This window comes from Sus scrofa, chromosome 11 (genome assembly GCF_054392235.1).
Source record: "Sus scrofa isolate SSC_HxYL_T2T_F1_AM1 chromosome 11, Sscrofa_HxYL_maternal_Yorkshire_Landrace_v2.0, whole genome shotgun sequence".
NCBI classification, from domain to species: Eukaryota; Metazoa; Chordata; class Mammalia; order Artiodactyla; family Suidae; genus Sus; species Sus scrofa.
The window spans coordinates 81,882,550-81,910,083 of NC_139393.1; the positions used below are offsets into that span (position 1 = coordinate 81,882,550).

General features: G+C 43.6%; 1 protein-coding gene across 16 annotated transcripts in view; it reads right to left on the reverse strand.

Moving 5' to 3' along the window:
* The window catches only part of LOC110255855 (uncharacterized), a 66,143-nt gene extending 40,219 nt beyond the window's left edge, over nucleotides 1–25,924 (reverse strand). For 11 of the 16 annotated variants that reach the window (XR_014819898.1, XR_014819900.1, XR_014819899.1 and 8 more), the window contains exons 1-2: nucleotides 25,567–25,924; nucleotides 22,012–22,659 (exon numbers count right to left, since the gene is read on the reverse strand). Coding sequence is in view for 1 of the 16 variants with exons in the window: in XM_084982277.1 (XP_084838403.1) it covers nucleotides 25,567–25,645 (79 nt within the window). In the remaining 15 variants the exon portion in view is untranslated. Of the gene's footprint in view, nucleotides 1–1,359; nucleotides 5,073–22,011; nucleotides 22,660–25,566 lie in introns of those variants that run through there. The other 5 variants (XR_014819906.1, XR_014819893.1, XR_014819907.1 and 2 more) reach the window with 2 other exon arrangements.
* Between the last annotated feature and the right edge of the window lie 1,610 nt (nucleotides 25,925–27,534).

Genomic DNA, 27,534 nt, shown 5'->3' on the forward strand with positions numbered 1-27,534 from the left:
AAAATAGCAGCACGTATTAAACACTGAACTTCTCACTAGCAAAACCTAATGTTTGACAGCAATGGAGCAACAATGATACGGGGAAACCACATTCGCATTCAGTCACAAGGGCAACATCGGGTATTTCCAACACAAAAAGAAAGTTTTTTGGTTATACACTTTTTTTTTTTTTTAATATTTTTGTCATGCCAGAGTCATTTGGAAGTTTCCTGGCCAGGCACTGAACATGCATCACAGCAGTGACCCGAGCCGCAGCAGTGACAATGCCAGATCCTTAACCCAGTGAGCCACACAAAAGCGGTGGTCATACACCTTTCTTAAAAAGTTTAGGAGTTCCTGCTGTGGTGCAACAGGATCGGCAGTGTCTCTGGTACACAAGAACGCAGGTTCCATCCCCAGCCCCAACCTGCACAGTGGGTGAAGGATCCAGCATTGCAGCTGTGGCATAGGTGGAACTCCATGTGCCATGGGGTGGCCAAAAAAGAAAAAAAAAAAAAGTACAGACAATTTTTTAAAAGCCAGGAAAAAAAAAAAAAAACTATACTAAAAAGAAATCTGAAAAAGAAGAGGATACCAGTTTTAAGGTAGAACTAACTTATTCCTGGGAAAAAAAAGATTAATCTCAGAACAACGCCTTTACTGTTGGCATAGAAATAATCATTTCAGATTAGAACATGAAGACTGAGCACTACGCAAAAATGTCCTGAAGAAGAAAAGAGTGTCATGAAAAATGAGTGATTATCTTTCTTGTCAAGAAAAAAGAAAAGCAATTACAAAGTGAGGTTTAAAAAAAAAAGATGAAAATAAATCACAGTCCCCAAATGAAATTTTGACATAGTTTTTTTTAGCAATTGATGGAGTTTAAAGAACAGCGCCTTTTGAAATAACAAAGTCAAACAAACACTATTCAGGTAATTCATAGGAAAAGAGAAGGCTGATGAATATTCTCAGTTGACACATAATCACTGTGGAGTTGTGATAGCCACGCACGTAATTACTTTACTGTGATTTTCTTTTCTAGAGGGTGATTTATCACTTTTTGTGTAATGACCCACTTTCTAAGTTTTTGAAAAATTCTAAACTTTATCGAGATATTTAAGAATTTATTTATTTATTATAATGATTTTTATTTTTTCCACCATAGCTGGTTTACAGTATTCTGTCAGTTTTCTACAGTACAGCAAAGTGACCCAGTCTCACACACACACACACACACACACACACACACACACACATTCTTTTTATCACATTATCCTCTACCATGCTCCATCACAAGTGACTGGATATAGGTTCCAGTGCTATACGGCAGGATCTCATTGTTTATCCAAGAATACACACACACTCACACACATGCACATATAGTTGGGAAGAAACTTTTATTCTAAGTTTAGCATGTTTTCCAGTTTTGTTTCTTTTTTCCAATAAAAATTTTTAAATGAAATAGAACACTTTAAAATATTAACAATGATTTTCTCATGATCATTCTTTTTTCTACTTTTCCAAATTTTATAGGCCCAGTATGTATCATTTTTAAAACCAAAACTTAACGTATCATTTTAAGCAAATTAATGCATTGAAAGTACCCAAAAAAAGCATCTTTAATGCTTTTATTAGACATACTGTCACCCAGTTCCAGAAAGAGCTCAGAATTAATGAGAGATGAAATGGTTTTTAAGCCTATTGGGCTTTCACTTTTTAAAAAAATCAAAAATCAAATAGTCCTATTTACTTTGTTGGGTTTTAAAAATTTTCTTAATTTAAAAAAATTCTTTTTTTGGCTGCATGGCCCACGGCATGAGGGAGTTCAGGGGCCAGGGGTCGAAGATGCTGTGTGGATTTGGCCCCTGTTGTAACTCAGTGGAGGAGGGTGGGATCCAGGTGCCTCGCCTGGGGGCAGGAGGCTGATGGCCTTGGCTGGGCAGGATGGGAGCGGCCAGGGAGTCGGAAATGTTCCCTCGCAAGACAAGTTAGATCCAAATTTGAGGGTCGAGCTCGAGATCCATGTTAGGGGCTGAAACGAGTCAGCGTAGACTTTGGAGCCAGACAGGCACGCGATGAGGTCTGCCACTGCAATTACCAGCAACGGAGGGCTTCCAGCTTGCTATTTATCTTCAAAATGGCGAGACGTCTTACCTTGATTCTTATTTCATATTTGTTATGAGGTATATTTACGCCTGGGTCCCCCAACTACAATTTTTATTTAGTTGGTCCAATGAGCAGTTGGAATTGAGAACCACTGAGAAAATTTCATGAGTGGCCACAGCTAAGTGGAGCTGAGATTTTTGCTACTGACTGGACTCCTGGGGTTAATATCCATGACATTAGTAGATTCCCGTGTATAGATTTATTATAGTTTCACCCTAAAATACTTACATTTGTAAGTTAATTGATAAACTTGTTCATGAGCTTATTGACATTCCATTCACCTTTCCAGCACAGGTGTAAGACAAGGTGGCTTCTAACATGTAACCATGACACCACTTCCCTCCCCTTCTCTAGCAGGACAAAATCCAGGCCTCCAGTCTAGGCTAGACTGGCTGGTGAGCGGCTGGTTTGCCTGTTAAACACCCTGCGTCTGTGATGTGGTCACGGTGTGTTCGTTTACTCATCATTCCATATGGCCCGTTGACAGCCTATAGCAACTTCACCCATCACTGCAGTTGGGAGGTTGACAGATGACAGATGTCAGCTGGAGATGGCTCTCTCACACCCGGCCAGCCAATCACCAGGCACCCCCAGAGGTGGGGACAAGATCCCAGCCAACAGATGGCTTGGCCTGCCTTGATTAGGCAGTAATTAAACATTTTGGCTAGAAATCTCCATTTTTAGGTTTCCCTTAAGAAGTTGTCACCCAGCCCCATATGCACTGATTTTTCTCCGTCCCCAAACATTTTTTCACACTGTCATTCAGGCACTTGACAGAAGTTTCCACAAAGTACATTTTCAGAGATTTCTGATCAAACCCAGTCCAGAAAATCAAAAAGATGAAACCAGCAATGTCGCACACATCAAAAAGAGACAACTGAATTCCAGGTGACAGTTTATAAAAGGCAGAGGTGGTTTTAGGAGAAGGCGCGTTGCTTCCTTTTCAAAAAGGATATTCTCAAGGGCACCCGCTTTTCTTACAGCTTCTTCCTCGTGATCTTGCTGATGGTTTTGTTCCAAGATGATTGTTCTTTTTCCCAACAGGGATCCACCATCTGACTATTGGTGTAAAAGTCCTACATATTTTGGCCAAATGTGTGCCGCTTGAGATGGTGTCCTGTAAGCTCACGGTGGAGCACAGGCCCGTGGTGGGAAAGCACAACTTCCTTCCTAGGGAAAGGGGCTGCTTTACCCAGCAGCCTCTCCATCCAGACCCGCTTCTGGGAGTTCTCCGCTTTTTTCCTTTTCATGCAGTTCTTCCTGTATGAGAGATTCCTCTGTCTCACTGACATGAAAAGTACTCGAAAAAATACTGTATGTGTAAAATGGAGGCATGCAATTCATCATTTTAAAGGCTATCAAACATTTCAACATAAAATGAGGGAAAATGCTGCTTGAGGGAAGAATCCCGATTATTTCGCTCCTATCCAATTAAGGAAACTAACTTTCCCCGAGACCACTGGTACGGTTTTGAAAAAGTCATGTTGAATAGAAGTTTTCCTAAGAGAATGGAAAATCTTGCTTCCAAAGTCTGAATCTTTGTGTTTCAGTGAGCACTCTAGAGAAGAAAATACGTATTTAAAATAAACTCATATCTATGATTTATTGAAGGAAAAACCTGCTACATATTAAAATATGATGAGCCACACGCTTGCTTTCATCAAACTCTGCGTCTTAACGGAATTTTAATTCAACTTAAGTATTTGTTTTACCTTAAAGAAAAGACACATAGAACCATGACCCACAGACATACACGTCTGGAATTGTGTCATATTTTTGCCGCTTCTCTATGTTATTAGCAAAAGGGGTCACGCCCTTCACCGCGGCAGTGAACTTGGTTCATTGAGCACTGACACTGTGGAACCTGATGGCTTCTACTCGTTGTCACTGAGTGTGACCCAGGTTTATAGTATGGAGCTTTCCATCCATGGATCTGGGATGGGGGACAAGAAGGGGTACACCTTCAAAACTCAACATCATGCCAAGCCAGAGAGGACCACTGGGCTCCATTGGTCCTGTGTCACGGGTCCCATTTCTTATCATGTTTCCTTTTGAGTTGCCCTCATTCATGACGGAAGCTGACCGGAGTCCCACTTTCAGGCCAGTTTTAGAAGCTTTGGGGAGTTCATACCACTTGCCTTAGAAATGGCCCATGGAATCTCCATGTTAGACAAACATCAAGCCATTAGGAAGCATATTGAAAAATAATATACAATAATCTATGCTGTTAGTGTTTCCTTCAACTGTTTTGATTTAGTAAAGGTCTCACTTGGAAGGGTCCAAAAGAATTAGTTTACCAAAATGAAGGTCTCTGTAAATAATTCATTTCTAGATGCTTTTCTTTATGACTCTTTATGGTTCTGTTGGCTTTTGTGATGCGAGCAGATCAGACTCAGGCTCTGTATCCTTTTAGTCTTGCTGCTGGTATGACCAGGTAAGCCTGGGTTCTCCCAAGAGTGGTTCCTGGGCTCAGGAGCTGAGAGCAAGTCATCGGTTAGGAAGAGCCCCGTGGAGCCGGACAAGCAGGACAGAGAAGGGGTGAAGCTGGGCAGGGTGGGATTTGAGACGAAGACCCCGGCTCTGCCAGATACTACAGGTGCTCTTGGGGGCAGGGTGGGGCAGACTGTAGACAAAGCACTGGGCATCGGTACTTCTCGCCAGTCGCTGGCCTTGAGCTGGTGTGATGGTGGCGATGTCAAGGGAATTTCTGGTTCTCTGTTGGGCAGTGTACCTGTGGGTCAAGACCCGTCTCTGAAAGCCGCAGACATGAGGCTTTAGCAGGCTGTTCTCAGAAGCTGGGGGAGGAAGCTCAGGGCTGATGAAAGGCACAGGTTCTGTGTTAGCTGGGGCGGGGGTGGGGGGACACAAACTCTGCCTGTGGCCTCGCCCTTGGGAAAATGACACTCTCAGGGGACCAGGTTCCTTACCTGTAGAAAAAAAGGTGGAAAGGAGAGTTCCATAGAAAGACAACACTGCTGAGAGGCTTACGTGATATAAGACTACGTGAAAGTGCCAGACACAGCTCCTCAGACCGACGCCTCAATGAGCAATCGCTGCTTTCTTTCTCTGCTTTCCGCATCATTTCCAGCTTAGGAATGTCCGGTGGTTCTGGTTTCCTAAAGAGAGTTCCCAACTTCGGCGTTGAAGGTTGTTTATCAGTGTGAACCCAGTACTTCCACCAGCTACCCCACAGATCAAACTGTTCAACCCGAAGAGTTCCTGGCAGCCTAGCCATTAAGGATCTGGCACTCTTGCTGCTGTGGCATGAGTTCGATCCCTGGCCTGGGAACTTCCATATGCTGAGGGCCCAGCCAACAACCAAAAACCAAACAAAACTGTTCACCCACGGTCGTGGGGACCCATGAAGTCCACAAAACTTTGAAATTGTGTGGAAATGCAGAATGCACCTTTTTCTAGAAAGAGGGTCTGTTGCTTGGAGAGGCGGGGTGGTGTTGAGCCCAAATTCCAGGTCACCCATTTCTTGCTGAGTGATCTTTAACCTGTTTACACTTCAGCTTTGTCAGCTGGTAAAGGGAGACCTTGACCATGAGACCTCATGGGGTTGGGAGGGTTAAAGCAGTAGCAAGTGCTTGCATGAAAAACGATGAGGGCACTTTGAAATTATGCGTTCCTCTTTCTATTACAACCAGCGTCGTTGCCGTTATTATTATTATCATCCTATCATTTGATGCTTAAAAGCACATTTAGGAAGCTCTGCCGTGAGGCACTGGCTGCTGAAATCTTGCTGTTCTCTAAAAGCCCCTGGAGAGTTCCCTGGTGGCTCGGTGGGTTAAGGAGGCAGCATTGTCACTGCTGGGGCATGGGATCGACCCCTGGTCTGGGAACTTCTTCTTTTTTTTTTTTTTTTTTTTTTTTTTTGTCTTTTGTCTTTTTGTCTGTTGTTGTTGCTATTTCTTGGGCCGCTCCCGCGGCATATGGAGGTTCCCAGGCTAGGGGTTGAATCGGAGCTGTAGCCACCGGCCTACACCAGAGCCACAGCAACGCGGGATCCAAGCCGCGTCTGCGACCTACACCACAGCTCACAGCAACACCGGATCGTTAACCCACTGAGCAAGGGCAGGGACCGAACCCACAACCTCATGGTTCCTAGTCGGATTCGTTAACCACTGCGCCACGACGGGAACTCCAAGGTCTGGGAACTTCTGCACGCCATGGGTGTAGCCATACTTTTTTTTTTTTTTTTTAATTTAAAAAAGAATTTTAAAAAAAGGAAAGCCCCTACACACATTCTTACATCTGTGGCTTTGCTCCAGTGTTAACACTCAGAAGGTGCCTCTCTTCATTACACACTGGCCCCATTCAAGGGCCAGCTCCTCGGTCCAGCCGCTGTGTCTCTGGCCCCAGGAGCTTGGCTCTCCCTCCTCTGAGTCCCCATCTCACCCACAGCTGACTCAGCCAGCGAGCTGTAAGCCGGCACTTCTAAGGCGACCATTAAAGGTCGCAGCTCAGTGTGTCTCAGTGCTGGCAAAGTGCTGTGAGCACTGAGGGGAGGCCTTGCTTCTGGGGCCCATCGTTGCTCATTAATAGTCTTCTAGAACCAACAAGTCCTAGGCATGCCGAGCAGATGCTCAAATACTGTAGGTTCCATGCATCACTTTATTTTTTTAAATTTTACCTAAATACATCTTATTTACCATGTTGTGTTAATTTCAGGTGTACAGTAAAGTGATCCAGTTATACACATCTATGTAAATATGTATATATATGCACTGGTTTTTTTACATTTTCTTCCGTTATGGACTATTACAAGATATCATGTAGAGTTCCCTGTGCTGTACCATAGGTTCTTGTTGGTTTTCTATTTTATATATTGTTGTGTGTATATTTTAATCCCAAACTCCTAATTTATCCCTCCCCCCACCTTCCCCCTCTGGTCACCAAAATTTGTTCCCTATGTCATTGAGTCTCTTTCTATTTTGGAAATAAGTTTATTTGTATCTTTTTTTTTTAGATTCTGCATATAAGCAATATTATACGATATTTGTCTTTGGCTTACTTCGCTTTGTATAATAATCTCTAGGTTCATTCATGTTGCTGTAAATGTCATTATTTCACTCTTTTTTGGGCTGAGTAATGTTCTGTTGTAATCATGTGCCACGTCTTCTTTATCCATTTATCGGCCAATGGACACTTAGGTTGCTTTTGTGTTTTGGCTGTTGTAAATAGTGCTGCAGTGAACATTGGGGTGCATGTGTCTTCTTGAGTTATGATTTTCTCCAGATAGATGCCCAGACGTGGGATTGTTGTGTCATCTGGATATAAAGTGGTGCAGCCACTATGGAGGACAGTATGGAGGTTCCTTAAAAAACTAAATATCAAGCTATCAATGCATTATTTTCATAGAGGTCATGCCTGTTGCCATACGAATATCAAACAAGGAGTGAGTCAGCCCCCTGGGAGGGAGATTAATGTTATGAGTGCCTCATAGAATGCCTGGCACATAGGAGGTGCTTAGCAAATATTACCAAATGGATAAAATCATCAGTAGTCAGGTTTTACTTAAATGACTATGCCTGGAGGGGAAACCAACACTGATGAATTTTATAGCATCTTTACTTCTTAAAATGTGTCACATAAAGGAGGGAAAATATTATTTCCATCACAGTCACGGAAATCTTAAAAGGATTACAACAGAAGCGGAAGAGACTCGACTTTCCTACACGCTGCCATTTCTGGGTAGAAAGTGTCACTAGCTACAGCAAACTATTGCCTGACCCTAAAATAACTGTTGCTGTGGGCCTGGTTAATGATACCTCGTTAGCGATGGAAGATAATGAGATGATAAGGGCAAGATTCATTGACCTTTCAAAGGCTTTTGATTTACTAAATGACACTGTTGGATAAGCTAATTAAATTTGGCTTTTTCTCCTGCAGTGATGGCTGGATTCTGATCGCATTTGATTAGGAAGAAAAATCAGGGGCTGTTTGAAGGCTATCAGCCTGATTTATTACCATTCCTATCTGATGGTGCCTTAGGGCTCAATAACTGATTGGCTTTATTTTATTTGTTTTAAAATTATCTTTCTGATGCTCGGGATAAGCCAGGAATTCACTTATGGAGCAATGATAATACCACTTCAAATAATGTTTCCTTCAGCGTCCCAGAACTTAATATGTTTTTCTCTCTGAGTCAGTGCTTTTGCCAACAAGGAAGATCCTGAAAGATAATCACACTGATTATGAAAACCTTGCTTGGTGACAAACTCCCCTGATACATATGCAGGCACAGAAATCTACGTAAATCTTAAAAAAAAAAATAATAAGGCCAAAAGGAATCCATTTGGTATAATTTAGTTATTTGACATGTCTACCTACTTGTCAAGTTCTAGGAAATTTGCTGCATGTCCTAGGAAATTTGCTGCATGTCCACACAACTTTATTTTAATGGTAAAAGCCTGGCATTTTTCTCAATAAGTGCTGGTGTGGCTAAACCCAGTCCTGCATTCAACTACAGACTACTCAATAACCAGGAAAAAATAACCACCCTTGTTTTTCAGACTGAGGCATATATTTAAAATGTTTGACGCCTACAGAGGGCTTGTAATTCTCTTCTTTCTTGAATTCGAATCCTAGTCTTTCTTGGCTGTAGTGAAATGTAAAGAATGTAAAGAAATCCTGTTTTAACTAAAATGAAGTTGTTTTTTAGAACTTGAGAGGTGAGATTTATTTCTGTTAGGCTTTCAAAGACACATCTGTAAATAGTCATTCAAAAAGTTGAGCTGAACCCCAATAAGGAAATAAATCCCAATTCATAACTGGGATTTATAAGAGAATGATAAATTGGGCTCCTGACCTCTCTCTTATGTAAGAGAGAACAGCATGGCATTAAAAGCCTATTAGCAACATACACCTACCATACGACCCCACAGCCTTTCCACCCCAGGCCTCGACCCAAGAGAAATGAAAGCATATTTCCCCGCAAAGACTTGTACACAAACGTTCATAGGAGAATTTTTTTTGTAAAACCCCTAAACTGCAAACTACTCCAATGACAAGTGAATGGATAAAAAAAAACTCTTGGAGGGAAGCCTCCTGCACTGTTGGTGGGAATGTAAACTGGTACAGCCTCTATGGAGAACAGTTTGGAGATACCTTAGAAATCTATACATAGAACTTCCATATGACCCCGCAATCCCACTCTTGGGCATATATCTGGACAAAACTCTGCTTAAAAGAGACACATGTACCCACATGTTCATTGCAGCATTATTCACAATAGCCAGGACATGGAAATAACCCAAATGTCCATCGACAGATGATTGGATTCGGAAGATGTGGTATATATACACAATGGAATACTCCTCAGCCATAAAAAAGAATGACATCATGCCATTTGCAGCAACATGGATGGAACTAGAGACTCTCATACTGAGTGAAATGAGTCAGAAAGACAAAGACAAATACCATATGATATCACTTATAACTGGAATTTAATATCCAGCACAAATGAACATCTCCACAGAAAAGAAAATCATATACTTGGAGAATAGACTTGCGGCTGCCCAATGGGAGAGGGAGGAAGTGGGAGGGATTGGGAGCTTGGGCTTATCAGATACAACTTCGATAGATTTCCTGCTAAGTAGCATTGAGAACTATGTCTAGATACTCATATTGCAACAGAACAAAGGATGGGGGAAAAAAAATGTATACATGTAAGTATAACTTGATCCCCATGCTGTACAGCAGGGAGGAAAAAAAAAAAAAAAACCTTGGTTTATACATACTATGTTAACATGACTCAGCAATAAAAAGATGAATTATCAATACATACGATATTAATGAATCTCAAAATAATTGTGATGAATGAAAGAAGCCAGACAATAAGAGATAACATACTGTATTATTTCATTTGTATAAATTTCTCTAAAATTCAAACTAACCTATGGTGACAAAAAGCAGATCAGTGATGGCCTGGGACGCGGGTAGGGAGTGGGATGGGGCCGGTGAGGGATTGTCAGGTGTGTTAGTCAGGGTTTTTCAGAGAAACAGACCAACAAGATGCATACAGGTAGGGAGTTCCCTTCGTGGCTCAGTGGTTAATGAACCTGACAAGTATCCATAAGGATGCAGGTTTGATCCCTGGCCTCACTTAGTGGGTTAAGGCTCCAGCATTGCCATGAACTGTGGTGTAGGTCGCAGACATGACTCGGATCCTACATTGCTGTGGCTGTGGTGTAGGTGGCAGTTGTAGCTCCAATTCGACTTCTAGCCTGGGAATTTCCATATGCCATGGGTGTGGCCCTAAAAAGATAAATACAGGTAAAGCTACAGATAGATTTACCTTAAGGAATTAACTCCCATAATTGCAGAAGTATAAGTCCAAAATCTAGAGGGGCCTATTGATATTGCAGCTCAAGTCCCAAGGCCATCTGCTGGCAGAATTCCTGTCTGTCTGCTTGGAAGATGTGTCTTTTCCCTTAATTGATGTTGAACAGCCTTCAACTGATAGGATGAGGCCCACCCCCACCAGAGTGGGCAACCTGCTTTACTCAAGGGCTCTTGATTCCAATGTTTCACATCCAAAAAGTACCTTCACAGAAATATCCAGAATAATATGTGATCAAATATCTGAGCACTGTGGCCCAGAGAGGTCGATCTATAAAACTAAGCACCACTGGGGGGGGGGGGGCAGGGAGGGGCAAGAGTGAGGATTAGGCCCTGAGGAAATATGGGGGGAGATCTGTATAGAGACTGATCATCTTGACTCATAAGTGACAGTCTTATGAGCGCCTATGTAAATTATCATTTATCCATCTTTACACTGTACATATTCATAGCTTATGGTATGTCCATTACAGTTCAATAAAGTTGTTAAAAAGACAGAGTCAGACTTATGCGAAAGATCACAGCTGGGCTGGCCAGTCAGAGAGACCTCACCTGTGTGCCTTCAATGACGTCTGAAAAAATGCCCAACATCAGAGAACTGAAATCTTTACGTACGAAAATAACCTGTGGAGAATAATAAGGGTCCATGGGTTCTACGTTTTAGAAACTACACACTAAAAAAAAAAAATAAGGCGTGGGATGAATAGTACATTTGCCACTCCTCTGGGTGTAATTGAAGACTTCAGATTTCTAGTATTTACTCTCGTCTTTAAATAAAGGAGTTTTTCAGAAGATCCCATTCTTTGGTATGTGGTTTTCTGATGTTATGCAGTGGATCCAGCACCAGATGGAGACAAGTGTGGCATACGCTGGGGCACAAGATCATGTTGACAGGGGCATTTCATGCCAACAGATGGTGACTTTTTTTTTCTTTTTAGGGCCACACTTGCGGCATATGGAAGTTTCCAGGCTAGGGGTCGCATTGGAGCTACAGCTGCTGGACTACACCTCAGCCACAGAAACAGCACCTGCAACCTACATCACAGCTCAGCTCGCAGCACTGCTGGTTCCTTAACCCACTGAAAGAGGCCAGGGATCGAACCTGCATCCTCATGGGTACTCATAGGGTTTGTTACCGCTGAGCCAGGATGGGAACTCCCTGAATGGTGACTTTTGGAGAAATAAATAGAACACCCATTTGCCTTTTCCTTTCTCCCTCCCCCCATTCCCACCCCAACTAGCAATCAGAAGATATTTTTGTAGCAAAACACACCTTCAAATGATGCACTCATCAGTGCACCCCTCAGGATACATTTGAGGAGCCTTTCAGAGGTCATGCAGACCCCGAATCCCCCTCAACACAGCGTCCCAGGAAGCACTGACAGTTCATTGCAGGGTCCAAGGGTTGAAACAGGTTTAGGACGGTCAGTGCAGATGACACAGCGCAAGTAGATAGCGCAACTCCAAAGACATTGAAAAGAGGCACAGCCATGAAGTATAAGGATGCCCACTTGCTCTCTGATCTCCTTCGTCCAGTCACCCCCGGCCTCAGCCTCTGGGCACAGAAAGGCTCTGTTCCCCCCATGCCTGCTAAGCCGAGGTGGGAGGAGGGAGAACTGATCATGGGAGAATATTCTCCCTTTTCCAAGGAGAAAACAAGAATATGTAGCCTACATGTCCATTCAAGATGTCCAACTCCGAAAGAGGCTGCCCGAGGCTGAGTCCTCACTAGTATTCTCCATGGGATGGATACTCGCTGTCATTAAAAACGCCAAGGGGACAGTCGCTTGTGACGCTTAAACACCTTTGGAGTTGTTGAATAACTTATACTTTTTCATAACACTTCCATAAAAGAGTAGGGAGCGGTCAACATTTTTGCTCCCATTTGATGGGCAAGGGAGCAGGGCCAGAAAAAAATGCAATGTCTTGAGAAGATGCAGAGTAGTTTAGGCAGAGAGGGAGTCTCGCATTTGTTTTATTGTTGCAAATTCATTTATTTCTCCTGGGAAGTCTAATTCCCTTATACCCTCCCATCCACTTTCTAGTTTCTTATTACATAAGAAAACCAATATTTCTCCCGTGAATATCTGTCTTCTCTCCTACAACACTGTAACCAGGACTTAGAGAAATGGCACCCAGGCAGCCTTTTTCTTTTTTTTCTTGAGGCAACCCATTTTTTGACCGCTATTTCTCCAGCCACACCAACAACCACAACAGGGCTCAGCAGACTGTCTTTTAAATGCAGGCATGTAGGCATGTAGGTGTTCCCTGCTTTCCAAGAGAAGCGCCCACCACCGGAGAGGAGAGCCATTTGCATGACAGTCATTTATTTTGCCTCAGGGCAGGGCAGAGGGATCCTTTCTGAAATTTGTGCTTGTCTGATTTCCCCCCAGTGAGAACCTGAGCAAGCCTTTCCACTTTCCCCCTTTATATGTCTCCTGTGATCACTTCATTCCCGGACCAGAGAAAACAGCCTCTGTGATTGCCCACGTAATTGGCAAGCATGGATCTCCAGGCGGCACTTGTCGTGTCTCGTCATGTCAGGTTGCTTGCAATTCTAGGCCACCCTGGCATCACATTATTCCCAAGATGGCACTTGTGCGTGCCTTTCATTTTCCAATCACTGTGTTAAAAATCCCACACCTTACTCCCGGCTGATTTCAGTGACAGAGACTGCGAGATGGAGGTGAGAAGGACACACCTGCAGCCACTCTGCTGTCACTAGGGTGTGTGTGTGTGTGTGCGTGCACGCACATGTTTGCAAACCCCATTTGTGAAATTGACCCGGGGGCGGCCCTCTGCCAGCAAAGAGTGAGTTGTTCTTGAAGGTCAGCCCAGTCCGTGGACCCCCTAGTGTTGTGCAGGGGACCACGGGGGGGAGAATTTCTCAGCGGCTGAGGGTGAAATCACTTATTGGAACTGGAAAGAAAAATAACGAAACCACGAGATCACAGATCCAAGGATTTGCGAGTTGAAAGGGACCTTCAAGAATATCTAACTTAATTCCCTCTTGGAGGATGAAATGCGGTCCCAGAGTCCCCGGGAGGTTAAAGATTTTAAAGAGGACGATTTTGTGTTCCTCTTTGTTTTCTTCCTTGGGGGCTTTCAATATTTTCTTGTTTGTCTTGTCTGTATGATGTCTTCTCTGAGAATCAACTCTTAATTACACTTGCTGTCGGGAGGGGAAACACAGATAAAAGGAAGGCCATTTACACCCTTATGTTTGGACTTTACACGTGCGTTCGTGACGTCCAGGAGTTTCAGTGTTAAAGAATGAAGCTCCGTGCCTAAGACCATCCTGGTGTCAGAGTGTAAATTTATTGGAAGGAGTTCATATTTCTTAAATGTCTCCTCATTTGAGTCCAGGCTTCTTTCTCTCTGTCCTCCTGCAGCCTATCTGAGACGACATCAAATTAAGCCAGGAGGAATCAGAGTCAATTGCTTCCTTAAACTTTCTGAAATAAGAGTTCCCATAGTGGTTCAGTGGTAATGACTAGTATCCACGAGGACTCAGGTTTGATCCCTGGCCCCGCTCAGTGGGTTGAGGATCCGGCATTGCCATGAGGGAACTTCCATATGCCATGGGTGCAGCCCCAAAAAACAGGAAAAAAAAACTTTCTGAAATAACTATACATTTCTGCTCTTTAAAAATTAGATATTTATCTATTGTCACCAACACAGGACACATCTGTGAACATAGGAGCTGAAAGAAATCAATAGAAATTTCAAAAATATTGGAGCTTTCCTTACTTCTGCTCTTGGTTCAGCACCTATTCCTTGGGTAGTCACTGCTCTTTTGGAGTCAAAGGTCTTTTTGGTAATCTCGATAAAGATATGGTCTTTCAGCCAGAAACACAGCGTATCTACACATACAGAATTCTGTTTACGACTTTTAGGGAATATAAAGGTGTCAGGTCAAGAACCCCAATTACAGATTATCGATAAGAAACTTCGTCCACTTTTTATAGTGACTTAATAGCTGAACTTGTGTTGGAGTCAGGCTGAACCAATGGTAGGTCAACTGATTTTCAGAACAACATTTTTAACTGAAACTGATGACTGAGTCTAGTGGAAAAGCCACATCAAGATATTCGTAATAACCGAGGCTCCTTACATACTGGCACAGTGGAGACCCGTCAATAAAGGATTTTGAGAAACTTGAAGATAATTATCTTAATGGTAAATACACATGAAAGTACGAATGAGCTGAAAAGTCATTAATGAACTGTTTTAATAAATGTTATCATTTCCATAGAACCAAAAGTATGGTGGTTAAAATGAAACGAGTTTTCTGAAACAGCGCTCCCATCAAACGTGAGCCAAAGGTCCAAAGAAAATAACCCATGTAGCATGTGTCTATTTCAAGAAAGGCAGAATTTTGTGATGAAGCTGCAGCCCACACAGAGTTAAATGCAGTTCACTGGACCTTGACAACTCCTAAGTTTACTCTTTGATGAAATTCCAGAAGGAATTTAGAGGTAGGATCTTGATGAGGAGACTCTTATCTGTCAGATGGGTTTTAGGAATTCTAGAAATTCTAGTTAGGAATTGTCAGAACATGGAGAATGAACAGTTCATCGAGAGACACATATACACATATACTTCGGTCACTATACAGCACAAAGACAAACGCTTTATATCCATTTGCAGCGTCCTCACTGAAGGCAACTATTTATTGAGCAATTACCTTTTCAGGGGCATGTGGCTAGACAAGCTAGGGAAGGAGGACGGGGACCCCTGGGAAGTATGAATCGTGAGTTGTACGATCAAGACAATTACTGAGAAGAAATAACGTGTATGAAGCTGTTGCCTAATTACAGTAGGCAGCCTTGAGGATTGGCCCAAAGGGCGATTCTAAAAATAGAACATGCAAAGTGAAGGAAGAAAGATGAAGACGTATGTGGAGGGAGGGATTGTTCTGGAAGAGCTGGGACTGCAGCTGCATTTGGGGAGCGGAGAGGATGTGGATGAGGAGGCAGAGCTGGAAGAAGGAAGGGCCTGTTGTTTTCAGTTTTCCTTCGTGCGGATCTGACTGGTTTCCCTGCCCTTTTAAGTTGAGGTGGAAGGAGATACTCTGGTCAGTTACCGCTTACCCAGCAGCCCCAGGGGATAGAAGAACCCACAGCCCACCTTTGAACACGATAACCGCGAAGGGAGGCCAGCCGGCCCACTCCCACCTCCCCCAAGGCTGCCTGCGGGGCTGCGCTGCCAAGTCAGGGGCTCCTGACATTCCCTGACAGGTGTGACCAATTAATTCAGCCAACCTATTCGCCACCGAGGGTCTTTTGGTGTCACATAGACAAAACAACCGGATGGAGTGGCTCAATCTGTCCTTTTTAATCGAGCCATTATTTTGAGGACCTGAAATGACAGGTCTCGGTTCTTGAGGCAGGCTTTGAGGATGTCTGTCTTAATGAGAGTAGGGCAGGGAGGTGTTCCGGGGGCGGAAGGGGAGAGAATATTTTCCTCCAGGGAGAGGATCGCCTTCTCGGTGGAAACTCTTCCATGGGAATTTCCAAGGAATGAGAAGTGAAGCAAGGAGAGGTTGACTGTTTCTGGGAGGGGGATTTACAAAACTGAGTGGTTTATGAGATGTAGCCCAGAATACATTCTGGATTTTTCCGAACAGTGTGAAACAGATAAATGTCATTGGTTAGTGAGATGATTTATCTGAATTCTTTCAAATGTGAAAGTATTTTTTTTAATATGATTTGCTTGTGATGGAACATGATGGAGGACAATGTGAGAAAAAGACTGTATGACTGGATCACTTTGCTGTATAGTAGAAATGGACAGAACATTGTAAATCAACTATAATGCAAAAGGTAAAAATCATAAAATACAAAAAAATAAAATTAAATTAAAAAATTTTTTAAACCTGGAAAAAAAATTTTAAAATGTTACGTTCACTTGCAAAAACAGTATACTACTGGTTTGGATTCTCCAGTGGCAGAAGGTCTCTGCCACCATGGATGCCAGGGCACAGTTTTACGTTTGGGGTTTTTTTTTTTTTTGTCTTTACTTTTTACAAACCGATTTTACCTTAAGATAAACATAGAAACCCCTTCTTTATCATCATTTGAAAATTTTACATTTATAAATGTGACCAAAGAAACTAATTATAATCTTGAGCGTGTCTTTCTAATTACTCAGTCTCTGGAGATTCAGAAATGCCCTTTGGTCAATCAAACTTTCCATCTTCCTGTTTGCTGGTACCCGAAGCAAGTTGGAGAGGGTTTAATGGTTACAGCCCTGAGAGTTTATTTTTTTGTGCCGCTCTCTTAGCAACACACTCTCAGATGGGTTTTCTTAAGTTTGAAAATACCACTTTGATATGGGGATAAGCAAATAAGAAGAAAATAACATAAATAGATGGTTTTATACTGAAAGAATAAATAGCCACCTGAAAGCAGTTCCATTTCCATTTTTGCTTTTTCCTTCAAGAATTGATTATAGGAGGCTTTGCCTAGAGGCTAAACTGGCGATTATGTGGATTCGGCAACCCACTTAGGAGTTCCCTTTGTGGTGCAGTGGGTTAAGGATCCAGTGTTGTCTCTGCAGTGGCATGGGTTTGATCCCCAGCCCAGCAGAGTGGGTTAAGGATCTGGTGTTGCCGAAGCTGTGGTGTAGGTCGCTGCTGTGGCTTGGACTGAGCCCTGGCACAGGAACTCCCATAGGTGGGGAGTGCGGCCAAAAAACAAACAAACAAAAAACCAGACACATCTATGTAAATACAAAGGGCCAGAATCATCCAGATTTGTGTTGTAAGAAGCCACTCGTCCACACCACCTCCTCCTGGGAGTTTCCTCCCGTCTCATGCCACCCAGCCCTCACCCTCAGCTGCTTGCCCTTTATTTGCTGAGAATCCTTTTACTGTCTTGCTCACACCTGCCCACTCTGCTTCTCTCTTATCTTCCTGTCACCAGAATGAAAGCTCCATGAAGGTAAGGATCCTGTCTGTCCCCTGTCGGGCCCATCGCCTAACAGGGCACAGTGCATGTCCTTGGTAAACCTCAGCAATACCCATATACACGTGAATAAATGACCACCTTCCCTGAAGTAAGGCCTAATCCACCTGTCCACGTGGTTCAGGCGCCATCTCAAAATAGGGCCTCAAATTTAGACTTTCAATGAGATTATACATCCATGAACTGTGTGGTTAAACCATCATTGATGAGTGCAAAGGAAGCTTTAAAATATTACAAATTATATAATCTTGTTTGGGCTTTTCCTCACTTTGAAGCATAAGTGGCTCCTAGTCTTGCTTAATCTCGAAGTCAATTACTTAGGATGTTTTTTCAAGTATGTTTGAACCCATGTCCTTCCCTGAGGGCCGCAGACCCTCGCCCTGCTGTCTATTTTGAGGAAGTAGAGAAGTGCCCCTTGTTAGTGGTTATTCCCGAACACAAGAGGCATATAATTGTGCAACCCAGATATCACATGTTTAGGTGTAAATAACGAGGTCTGGTTCAACACATGCACCTCAAAAATTGCTTATCATTATACATATAATATTTTATTATGTATAACTTGTATATGCTATGTATTTTGTGTATTATGTCTTTATTAGTGTCTCGGCCATTTGTCAAATGCTTATGAAGCTTTGCTCTGTGGGAGGCGCCATGCTGACCGTTGGAGATGGGAAAGCCAAGGGAAAACGGTCTCCAGGAGTTTAACGTCCAGTGGGAAAGGTAAGAGTGAGAAATGTGACCATATAGCCTGGTCATCACAAAGCCATAAACCTGTACCACCGTAAAGAAACACCGGCTGTAACCACGTTTCCGCCCTCAGACTTGGGAAGCCTCCATCAGGGGAGCACAGTTTGAATGGAGCCTTTCCTAGGAGTTTTCCTGGCAAAGACACAAGTAAGAAGGGCGTGGGTGGACCCTGGTCATGCCCAGGGCACGTGTGAGGTGTGAAAAAGCTGACAGTTCCCAGGAGGGTGGTGGCGTCAGGGGAGGGTATGTCAAAAGGAGTGGAAAGAGATGCCCAAAGAAGGCGCCGTCGGCTGAGGTGAAGGTCCTGTTGAACGGAGTCTGCATCTCACATCCTGGAAGCCGACAAAGCATCGTAAGCACGGGAGTTATCCGTTCAATTGTTTGTTGAAAGCTGATTTTGACAGCAAGGTGGGAAAGGGACTGAGTGACGCAGGTTTGGAAATCAGGGTCACTGTCAGTAAATCTTGATGGAATATGTTCTAATAGTTGAGAGGGGAAATACCAAATCCACACGGTGTTAGAGTGAGGGGAACAGAGTGGCCCACATGAAGAATCCACAGAGAATGGATACAATTTGGGTGTTCACGCGTTTCTAGTTTGGAAGGCTGGTTGACAATGAGGGTATCAATGGAGATGCAGGATATAGTAGGTAGACCATGATTTAAGGGAGGCATTAAAGACTACACACTGCAAGAGTTCCCATTGTGGTTCAGCAGAAACAAATCTGACTGGGATCCATGAGGACGCAGGTTCGATCCCTGGCCTCACTCAATGGGTTAAGGATCCGGCGTTGCCATGACCTGGGGTGTAGGTCACAGATGCGGCTCATAACTGGCATTGCTGTGGTTGTGGTGTAAGCCAGTGGCTACAGCTCTGATTCAGCCTTAGCCTGAGAACCTCCTCCATATGCTGCAGGTGTGTCCGAAAAAAACAAAACAAAACAAAACAAAACAAAACAAAACAAAAAAGAGAGAGAGAGACTACACATAGTAGGTAGTTGTACATGGAGCTCTAGAAAGCAGAAGGGCAATGACTTGTTACTCATGTTAATGGTAATGGGAGCCTGAGAATGGATACTATCTTTCAGAAAGAGGAACAAAACCCACTATAAACAGCAGCAGGCTATTCTGGGCAGTGGAGGGGGAGCCAGGTCCAAAATGTGCCATGATAAGCACAAGTTTTGAAGAGGTGAAAACCATAAGGGGCCATGAATAAATATACAGACACAATGAAAACAGAGAAAGTAACCAACAGCAGGAAAGGAAAAAGGGGGCGCATCTGGAAAAGAACATGCAGAGAGTACTCACATCTCTGCCCTGGTGGAGAAGTATAATGAAAACCCAAGAACACTGCCAAGTTCTGACTTAATTTTAAGGGCCATTCAGAAAGGTCTCTTTATGATCCGTGCTCCTTCTGTTTCCCTCCTTCCACGTAAGAAACTGGAATGGGTCATTATACATTTCAATTAAAGGAGGTCACTCTTTAAAGGGCTAGAATAAATGGCTAAAAAAAAATCTTTGCATGAATATTAAGCCACATCAGTTAGCATAATTATAACTATATATGCATATGGATCCAGAAAATCTGAAGGAAACAATCAGAGATGTGCAAAAAATTTGCATTCAAGAACAGATATTCATCAGAGTTGTTTTCATCAGCAAAAATCTGAAGACCACCTGACTGTGTAACAATAACTTTAGTAATGGCACACGCACGTACGATGTGTGCAGGAAGGTCATCTAATGACATATAAGATACGGTCTTAGGCAAAAGAAAAAGAGTTTAGAACTGTGTGTATTATATGATTCAATTTAAAATGTTTTCTCTCCCCAGAGGCAGGCTAATAAATACTGAAATGTAAAACACACGGGTTATGTTACAAAGTTGGGATATTTTCTTGTTTATATATTCTAAAATAATGAGTTTGCATCCAATTTTTAATGAGAGAATAATGAAGTGAAGTCAAGAAATGAAATGAATAAAGGGGAGAGTGGAGATAATTACAGAGAAGCTTAGAGGATATAGGAGGAAAAGGGATCTAGGTCACTTGCTTAAAAATTATGTTTATGGTGTATGGATAAAATACTTCCCTTGTATCTTCTATTTAAAGCCATCACAGGACTTTAATTTCAATTTTTTCTGTCCATTCAAAGAGCTGGAAGTTCCCTGAGTACAGAGGTATTTTTCATTTATCGTGCCTGGAACAGTGTCTGGCTTAAAGCAGAAAATCAATAGATACTTATTGGTGAAATGCATACAGAGAGCTAACAACTAAGAGAGGAGAAGTGATACTTTCTTCCCTGACCATAGAGAAAGAGATAAGGATTCACTCTGAAATTGGTTATTCATGTATCAGGGCTGGAAAGTGAGGGCATTTCCCCAGGGGGATCCCACATCCCTGGGTGTGGGAGGAAAAGTCACAGGCTGAGGATGACGGTAATAAAGGTGGAAACCAATCACCATAACATCCATGGTTCCAGGATATCAGTGACATCAAGGGATGGGAAGAGGTCCCAATGACCTGCGTGACTAGTGTAAGTCTGAGTGAAAGAACGTGGTATAATTTTGGCTTTGCTCTGATAAGAACACATCCGCAGAGTTTGCATATTCTAGGAGAGCCTATGCCATGATCACCCAGCCTGTCCCATGACGGGAAAATCCTCGAACCATGTTTGTTTCCTGAAAAGTGTCGACAAGGGACACATCTTAGTCAGGCAATTGTCTCCTGTCACTCATTTTCATTTCTCCTTACTCGCTCCATCAGTTTCTCCTTTGCACAGTCAAGCCCTTCCCTCTCGCAGTGGTGGGTCACTTTGTGTGTGCTCAGAGGTACTTGGAACTTGGAGCCACTCCATGTGTACGCCCTCCATTTTCCAAATGTGCTCACTTTAATTGTGACTACTGGTTTGTTGGTGAATGTGGCTGTATTAGTTTCTCAGGGTTGCTGTAATAAAGGGCCACAAACCTGGTGCCTTAAAATTTATTGCTTCAGAAATTTACTGCCTCACAATTCTGGAGGCTAAAAGTATGAAATCAAGGTGTCAGCAGAGCCATGGACCCTTAAGAATCTGGGTAGAAACCTTCCTTGATCTCTCCTGGCTTCTGGGGCAGTGCTGGCAATCCATGGGTATTTCTTGGCTTATAGAAGCGTCACCCCAATCTCTGCCTTCCTCTTCCCACAGTGTGTGCATGTCTGTCTCTATTTCCAAATGTCCCTGTTTTATAAGGATACCTGTCATGTTGGGTTAAGGTCCAGCCTAAAGTCTTCATTTTGACTTGATTGCCTCTGTAAAAGCTCATCTACAAATAAGGTCACATTCTGAGCTACTGAGAGTTAGGACTCCAACCCATCTTTCTGGGGGACACAATTCAATCCATAATACTGGTATTCAAGACCCAAGGGATGGGAGTTCCTGCTGTGGTGCAACAGGCTCAGTGGAGTTTCTGGAGTACTGGGATGCAAGGGGCAGCCAAAAACCCTAACCCTAACCCTAACCCTAACCCAAGGGTTGACTCTATTTCTAAGTGATTCCTGATCTTGCATGGATGGGTTCTAAGAATCCAGAAGAACCTCCACCCTGTACTCTTAGGAGTGATGTTCCAGAGAGTAAACCCCTGTTCCATCCCTGGTCAGAGGTTCACTGTGTCTAGACTCCAACGTTTGGTCATGTGAAGCCTCCTGCTCCAACCCAACTCTGCTTGGCTATCTGAGGCCATTACAACCCTGCGGTGTTTGCCCACGGAATCTTTAGTTCTAGATTTTTCAGATCACCAAAAAGAAAGAGCCTGGATTACTACTCACCTAACAAGTTCTGTCTGTTTTGTTTGCCGTCAAGTGTCTGCAAGTGTAGCCAGGTTTTGCTGAGATCAATTTCCCTCATGAAGGCAGTGACGTAGGACCTTCTCTGCCTGCACAGTTTTGGTTTATGCCTGTTGTCCAGTTGTAAACACTAATAGCTCTTCACTTCCTGTCCCCAAAGGGACCTGACTTGGTAGCAAGGTGGAGAGACATCTCTAACCCCCGTCTACTTCTAAACTCTTGGCAGAACATGATGTTTGCGCATTATCCAGTTGTCTAGATGAGGACATGCCAGGGTACCCCGAGGATTCTGGTGGAGAGGGTCTCAAAAGCAGACATACTGGAGCTGCAGCAGAACAATCCTGCCTCTTTGCGGGCTGTGAGGAGAGAGGAGTTGCCGGTCTTGAAGGAAGGCTTGTGCTTGAGCAATGAGTAGCTGGATTTACAACGCTGCCTTGGCAGCTAGATGTCTTTTCTCTAAGTTCGTGAGCTCACCTGCCCTGATCTCTACCTGTGGGTCCCTCATGATGACGGATATTGGGCAGATCTCATATCTCAAAGGCTTCAAGCCAGATTCAATGTAATGCAGAAAACTTCTGATGGTTCTGGTACCCGTATTCGGTGATGTCATTTGTGTCCATCATTTGTTTCCTTCAAAGGAAAGCATTATTTGAATCATCCTACATAGATGCTACACAACAATATTGAATCCAAATAGAAAAACTCAGTTACCTTTGACCTACTTTCAGGTTGCCCAACAATTATCAGTTTAACCCAGTGTGGGCTCATTGGCTTACCAATCACTCCACCCTTCCTGATATAGTTGACTAAATTTTTACTAACTTAATTATAATAAATAGTCAGGTAATCTTTAACGATCCATGGGGCTCACAGCTATTCCCTTTGTTTTTGGTTTTTTGTTTGTTTGTTTGTTTGTTTTGCTATGGAAATTTTAATATCATTTAGTTTACTGATTGACGTGTAATAGTTATCATATATTTGCTAGATTAAATTTAAGCCTGAATGTCTATTGATTAATGTTTAGGTGAAGTGTGGGTATCCATTAACCTATTAACTTATATACATATATGCCTGCAGCATATGGAAGTTCCTAGGCCAGGGATCAAACCCATACCACAGCAGTGACCCAAGCTGCTGCAGTAACAATGCCAGATTCTTAACCCGCTGCACCACAAGGGAACTCCAAACTAACAAATGCTGAGTATGTATGGAATGCTGGAATGCTATGGGTTTTCTTCTCGTAGTCAAGTTGAAGACGACTTGTGTGCGTCTCACCCACTGTCTCGCAGTGTCTCTATATCATCTTCCTGTAGACAATCTCTGGGGCCCAGGAGCGCCCCCTACCGCTGCAGGTCAAATTACCACACTTAGCACTTGACACAGCACACACTCACTCTCGCGGTTTCCGTGGGTCTGACATGTGGACAAGGTCCCCACCTCAAGTCCTCATCAGGGTGCGAGTCGAGGTGGTGGCCGGGCCTGTGATCTCATCTGCGGCTCCTGGTTCTCACCTGAGTCCTCTGTTGGCAGAATTCGGCTCTTGGGGTTGTGCTCCTCAGTTCTGAGAGGCTGCGTGACCCTCTCTGCTGTGGACCCTCTACACCATGGCCGCTTCCCTCCTTGAGGCCCATAGGGAGAGTCTGCTGTGGCCCTGAGTCTCTCTGACTTCGTACTCTGTTCTCTAGATCCTCTCTCTCTTTCTTTTTTTTTTTTTTTTTTTTTTGGCCGTGCCTGCAGCATGCAGAAGTCTGTGACCACAGACACAGCAGTGGCAATGCCAGATCCTTAACCCACTGAGCCACCAGGGAACTCCTCTAGATATCTTTTAAAGTGCTTACCTGACACCATTAGATGTATTCCGAATAATCTCCACCTTTTGAGTAATTTAAAATGAACAGATTAGGGGCCTAACAGCATCTGCAAATCTCTTCCCTTTTACCATATAATGTAACCTAATAATGAGAGTGAGATTTCATCATATTTATGGGTCTTGGTCAAGCACCAAGGAGTCAGATTATACAGGGTATGTACAAAAGGGGGCAGGAATCTTGGAACCTTCTTAGAATAGGGGTGACAGCCCACATTCCATTGAAGAGAGGAAAAACTATTGTACTCATCTGTAAAATGGGCATTACAATATATTCACTCATATGAGGATTAAGTAACATAAAGTATACACTTATCGCAGTACCTAGGAGAGTGGTTGTGCTCCTGTGACTTTTCCTTTTTTTTAGGGCCGCACCTGTTGAGTATGGAAGTTCTCAGGCTCGGGGGTCCAATTGGAGCTACTGCTGTTGGCCTACGCCACAGCCACAGCAATGCAGAATCCAAGCTGCATCTGCAACCTACACCACAGCTTAAGGCAATGCCAGATCCTTAACCCACCGAGCGAGGCCAGGGATCGAACTAGTCCTCATGGATACTAGTCAGATTCACTACCACTGAGCCACGAAGGGAACTCCTCGTGTGACTTATTAACCAGGAAAACACTGAACCTGGAGGGGAGTTAGCATCACATTCCTACGGCACCAAAACTTAACATATTTCAAGATTACGATGGCTCCTTGCCTTCCCCTTCCCCACTCGAGACTGTCCAGGTAGAGGGCTGCCTACAGGGTGAATAAAAAGGTGCCCTGGCATTGCGGCAGTCCCCAAATAGCATTCTGCTCCGAGCTGTTGTGGGCAAAATTCAAGCACGTAAGCTTTGAGGATGGAGCGAGGCACCCAAAAGCCAAATATTTAACAACGAGGAAAGCATAAGAAATTTCTGATAAAGACGGAGGCCAGGCTGATATCTGGGGCCGGACCTAAAGCCTCTGGGTGGACATTAACTCTTTAGTTACTACGGAGGGATGAGATCCCACAATCTCTGGGTAAGACATTGGAGCAGCTGCTATTTACCAAAATGAATGGAGATGTTTGGGTATTTTATCAGTTGGTATGCAACGTGGACAGACTAGCCCTAGACTGGACATGTTTGTGGTTTAGGAATATTTACCTCCCAAGGAAATTCCCAGGAGGGGTCATCTGTTAAGCCATTGTCAGCAAACGCTAGAGATTAAGCTCTCAGAGCCTGGGGTGGAAAGGCTGTTTTATGTAAAGGTGTTGCTGTGGTCTCTTTATCAAGGGGAGGGGAGAAGAGACACTCAGATAAAAAGGGGTTGTTCCAGAGTCCAGCCAGCTCTCTCCCCCTTGCCTGTGCTTTGTTCACGACGGCCTCTAAAATCTGTTATGTGTATCAGTTACAGGACCACAGGGCCCCAGCATCGCTCTGGCTCTTACAAAACCATGGGAAACTGGCTTTATTAATTACAGTGCTTGCCCAGTGCAACACTTTACATCCATTCATAATTCACTGACATCCCTGCAAAATAAATATTGGGGTATTCACTCATCCCAAGCAATTATCTAAAAGAAGCTCCATCTATCACCAGGGTTCATAAACCAAGGGACTCGAGTATAAAAAATTCTAATTAAAGGAAGCCGATTTTTAATAGGAAATGCCTCCATTCTCATTCATATGCGTTAAGTACTTACCAGGACTGGAAATGAGCTGCCAGCTAACCTGATACATGAAGACGCAGCCGCAGGGCCCCTCTCCTGGCGTGTGGAACATTCGGGAAGGTTTTCTTCACCAAGTGGGAGTTCTGAGTGGCCCCGTGAGGAGTCTCCATGCTCCTGTTGGCACCAGGATTGGGCTGGAACAAGCCCGGTTCTTACAGGCCTTGTCTGTGTTACCAGTGAGTCCACGGAGGCTGAGACCTGCTCAGCACCTGCGCACCAGCAGACGCCGGGCTGCTTTCCACGTGCAGTGAGGGTCAGACAAGGCTGAGAGTCAGGACCCACACGTGTGTTCCCTGACATCGGAGACCAGAAGGCCTTATGGGCGATTTCTGCCTCAGTCCAGCTTGCTGAGTCTTGAAGGAAGTCGGCACAGCCCGCCCTCTTCCTTCTTTCTGTTTTTGTTTTTGTTTTTTTAATTTTTTTTTTTTTTTTTGTCTTTCTGTTTTAAATGGCAAATCGCGAGAGCCTCTGTGGGGCTTGTATCAGCATCTAATTTAAACAAATTTGTTTCTTTCTGCTCTTACTTTCTCACATGATTACAGAAGCCTTCTCCTGGGAGGTAGGTGCCTTTCTGGGTATTGTAACTAAATCCTCCTTGACTTTTGACCTTGACGTGGAGACTGGGGCAGCCCTTCAAGTGAGTCTTTTTTTTGCCCAATCTCTTTGCTGATTTCTATCCCTGGGGAAATGGGTTCCTCATGGTTATCCTCAAAAATACGGTTGATGCTTCTACCGGGTTGTACACAAGTGTGGATGCCCTGGTCAGTGCTGGAAGCTGCTGCAGAGACTTGGCTTCCCACGTAAATGTTGTCACCTCTGGCTCCACCATTCACGCGTGGACAACATACAGCATTAAGTCCTGATGTCCCAGGGGACACATCAGGCCACTCACGGCCTTACCTTCTACCAAACATTAACGGCGATGGGGAAAATGATGAATGGACACTCCACTTACTTCGAAATAAGATAAACTATGAATGCAGAATTTTTAAGATTTCACAGAATGATGTATAGCGAAGACCAAGTTAACGTCTGTCTCCTAGTCTGAGTCCAATGTCTTTTTGAACTTTTGGGAGCCAAACTCTTTTTTTTTTTTTTTTTTTTTTTGGCTTTTTAGGGCCGCTCCCGCGGCACATGGAGGTTCCTAGGCTAGGGGTCCAATCAGAGCTGTAGCCGCTGGCCTACACCACAGCCACAGTAACGCAGGATCCGAGCCACGTCTGTGACCTACACCACAGCTCACAGCAAGGCCGGATCCTTAACCCACTGAGTGAGGCCAGGGATCGAAGCCACAGCCTCATAGCTTCTAGTCGGATTCTGCTGCGCCACGGTGGGAGCTCCGGGAGCCAAACCTTTGGGAGGCAATGGGGCGATGACTCCTTTAGAAGTTTGTGAAAGTAAATATTGGTCATGATGATGTTAAGAGGCAGAACTAATACAAGGATGCGTGTAAAGGGTTTTCAAAATAGAAGTTGACAGGCAGCCACCAGGTGACTATCATTACGAGTCTATTCTTAGCTCCTTATCTGAAGGTCTCTCTTTTCCTTTCGCGTCTTGCACAGTGAAATGATATTGTCTGCCTGCCACCTGGTTATAACGATTAACGAAAGAATGTTTGCTTGGCATTTGGAATTTTCTGCATCAGGTTCATTCTAAGTATTTATGTATTTTATTCATTTCGAGAATGTGGAATTGAAAACATCAGTTCTGGGGATGTTTTATCCTTTTTTTCTTGTTGCACCCTACGGTTTATTGTCAGTCAAATTAATACTAGTTAAGAAATGATTATTGAATCTTTTCCCCTGCATTGCATTGTGTAGAACAGCAGTGTTGCATGTCTAAATGACAAAACAGCAATTCTCTGTTGTAAACATGAAGCATTATACAATTACTCTTCATTCTGAGAGCAGCTAGCAAATCCTCAGAAGGTTTTTTCTATAG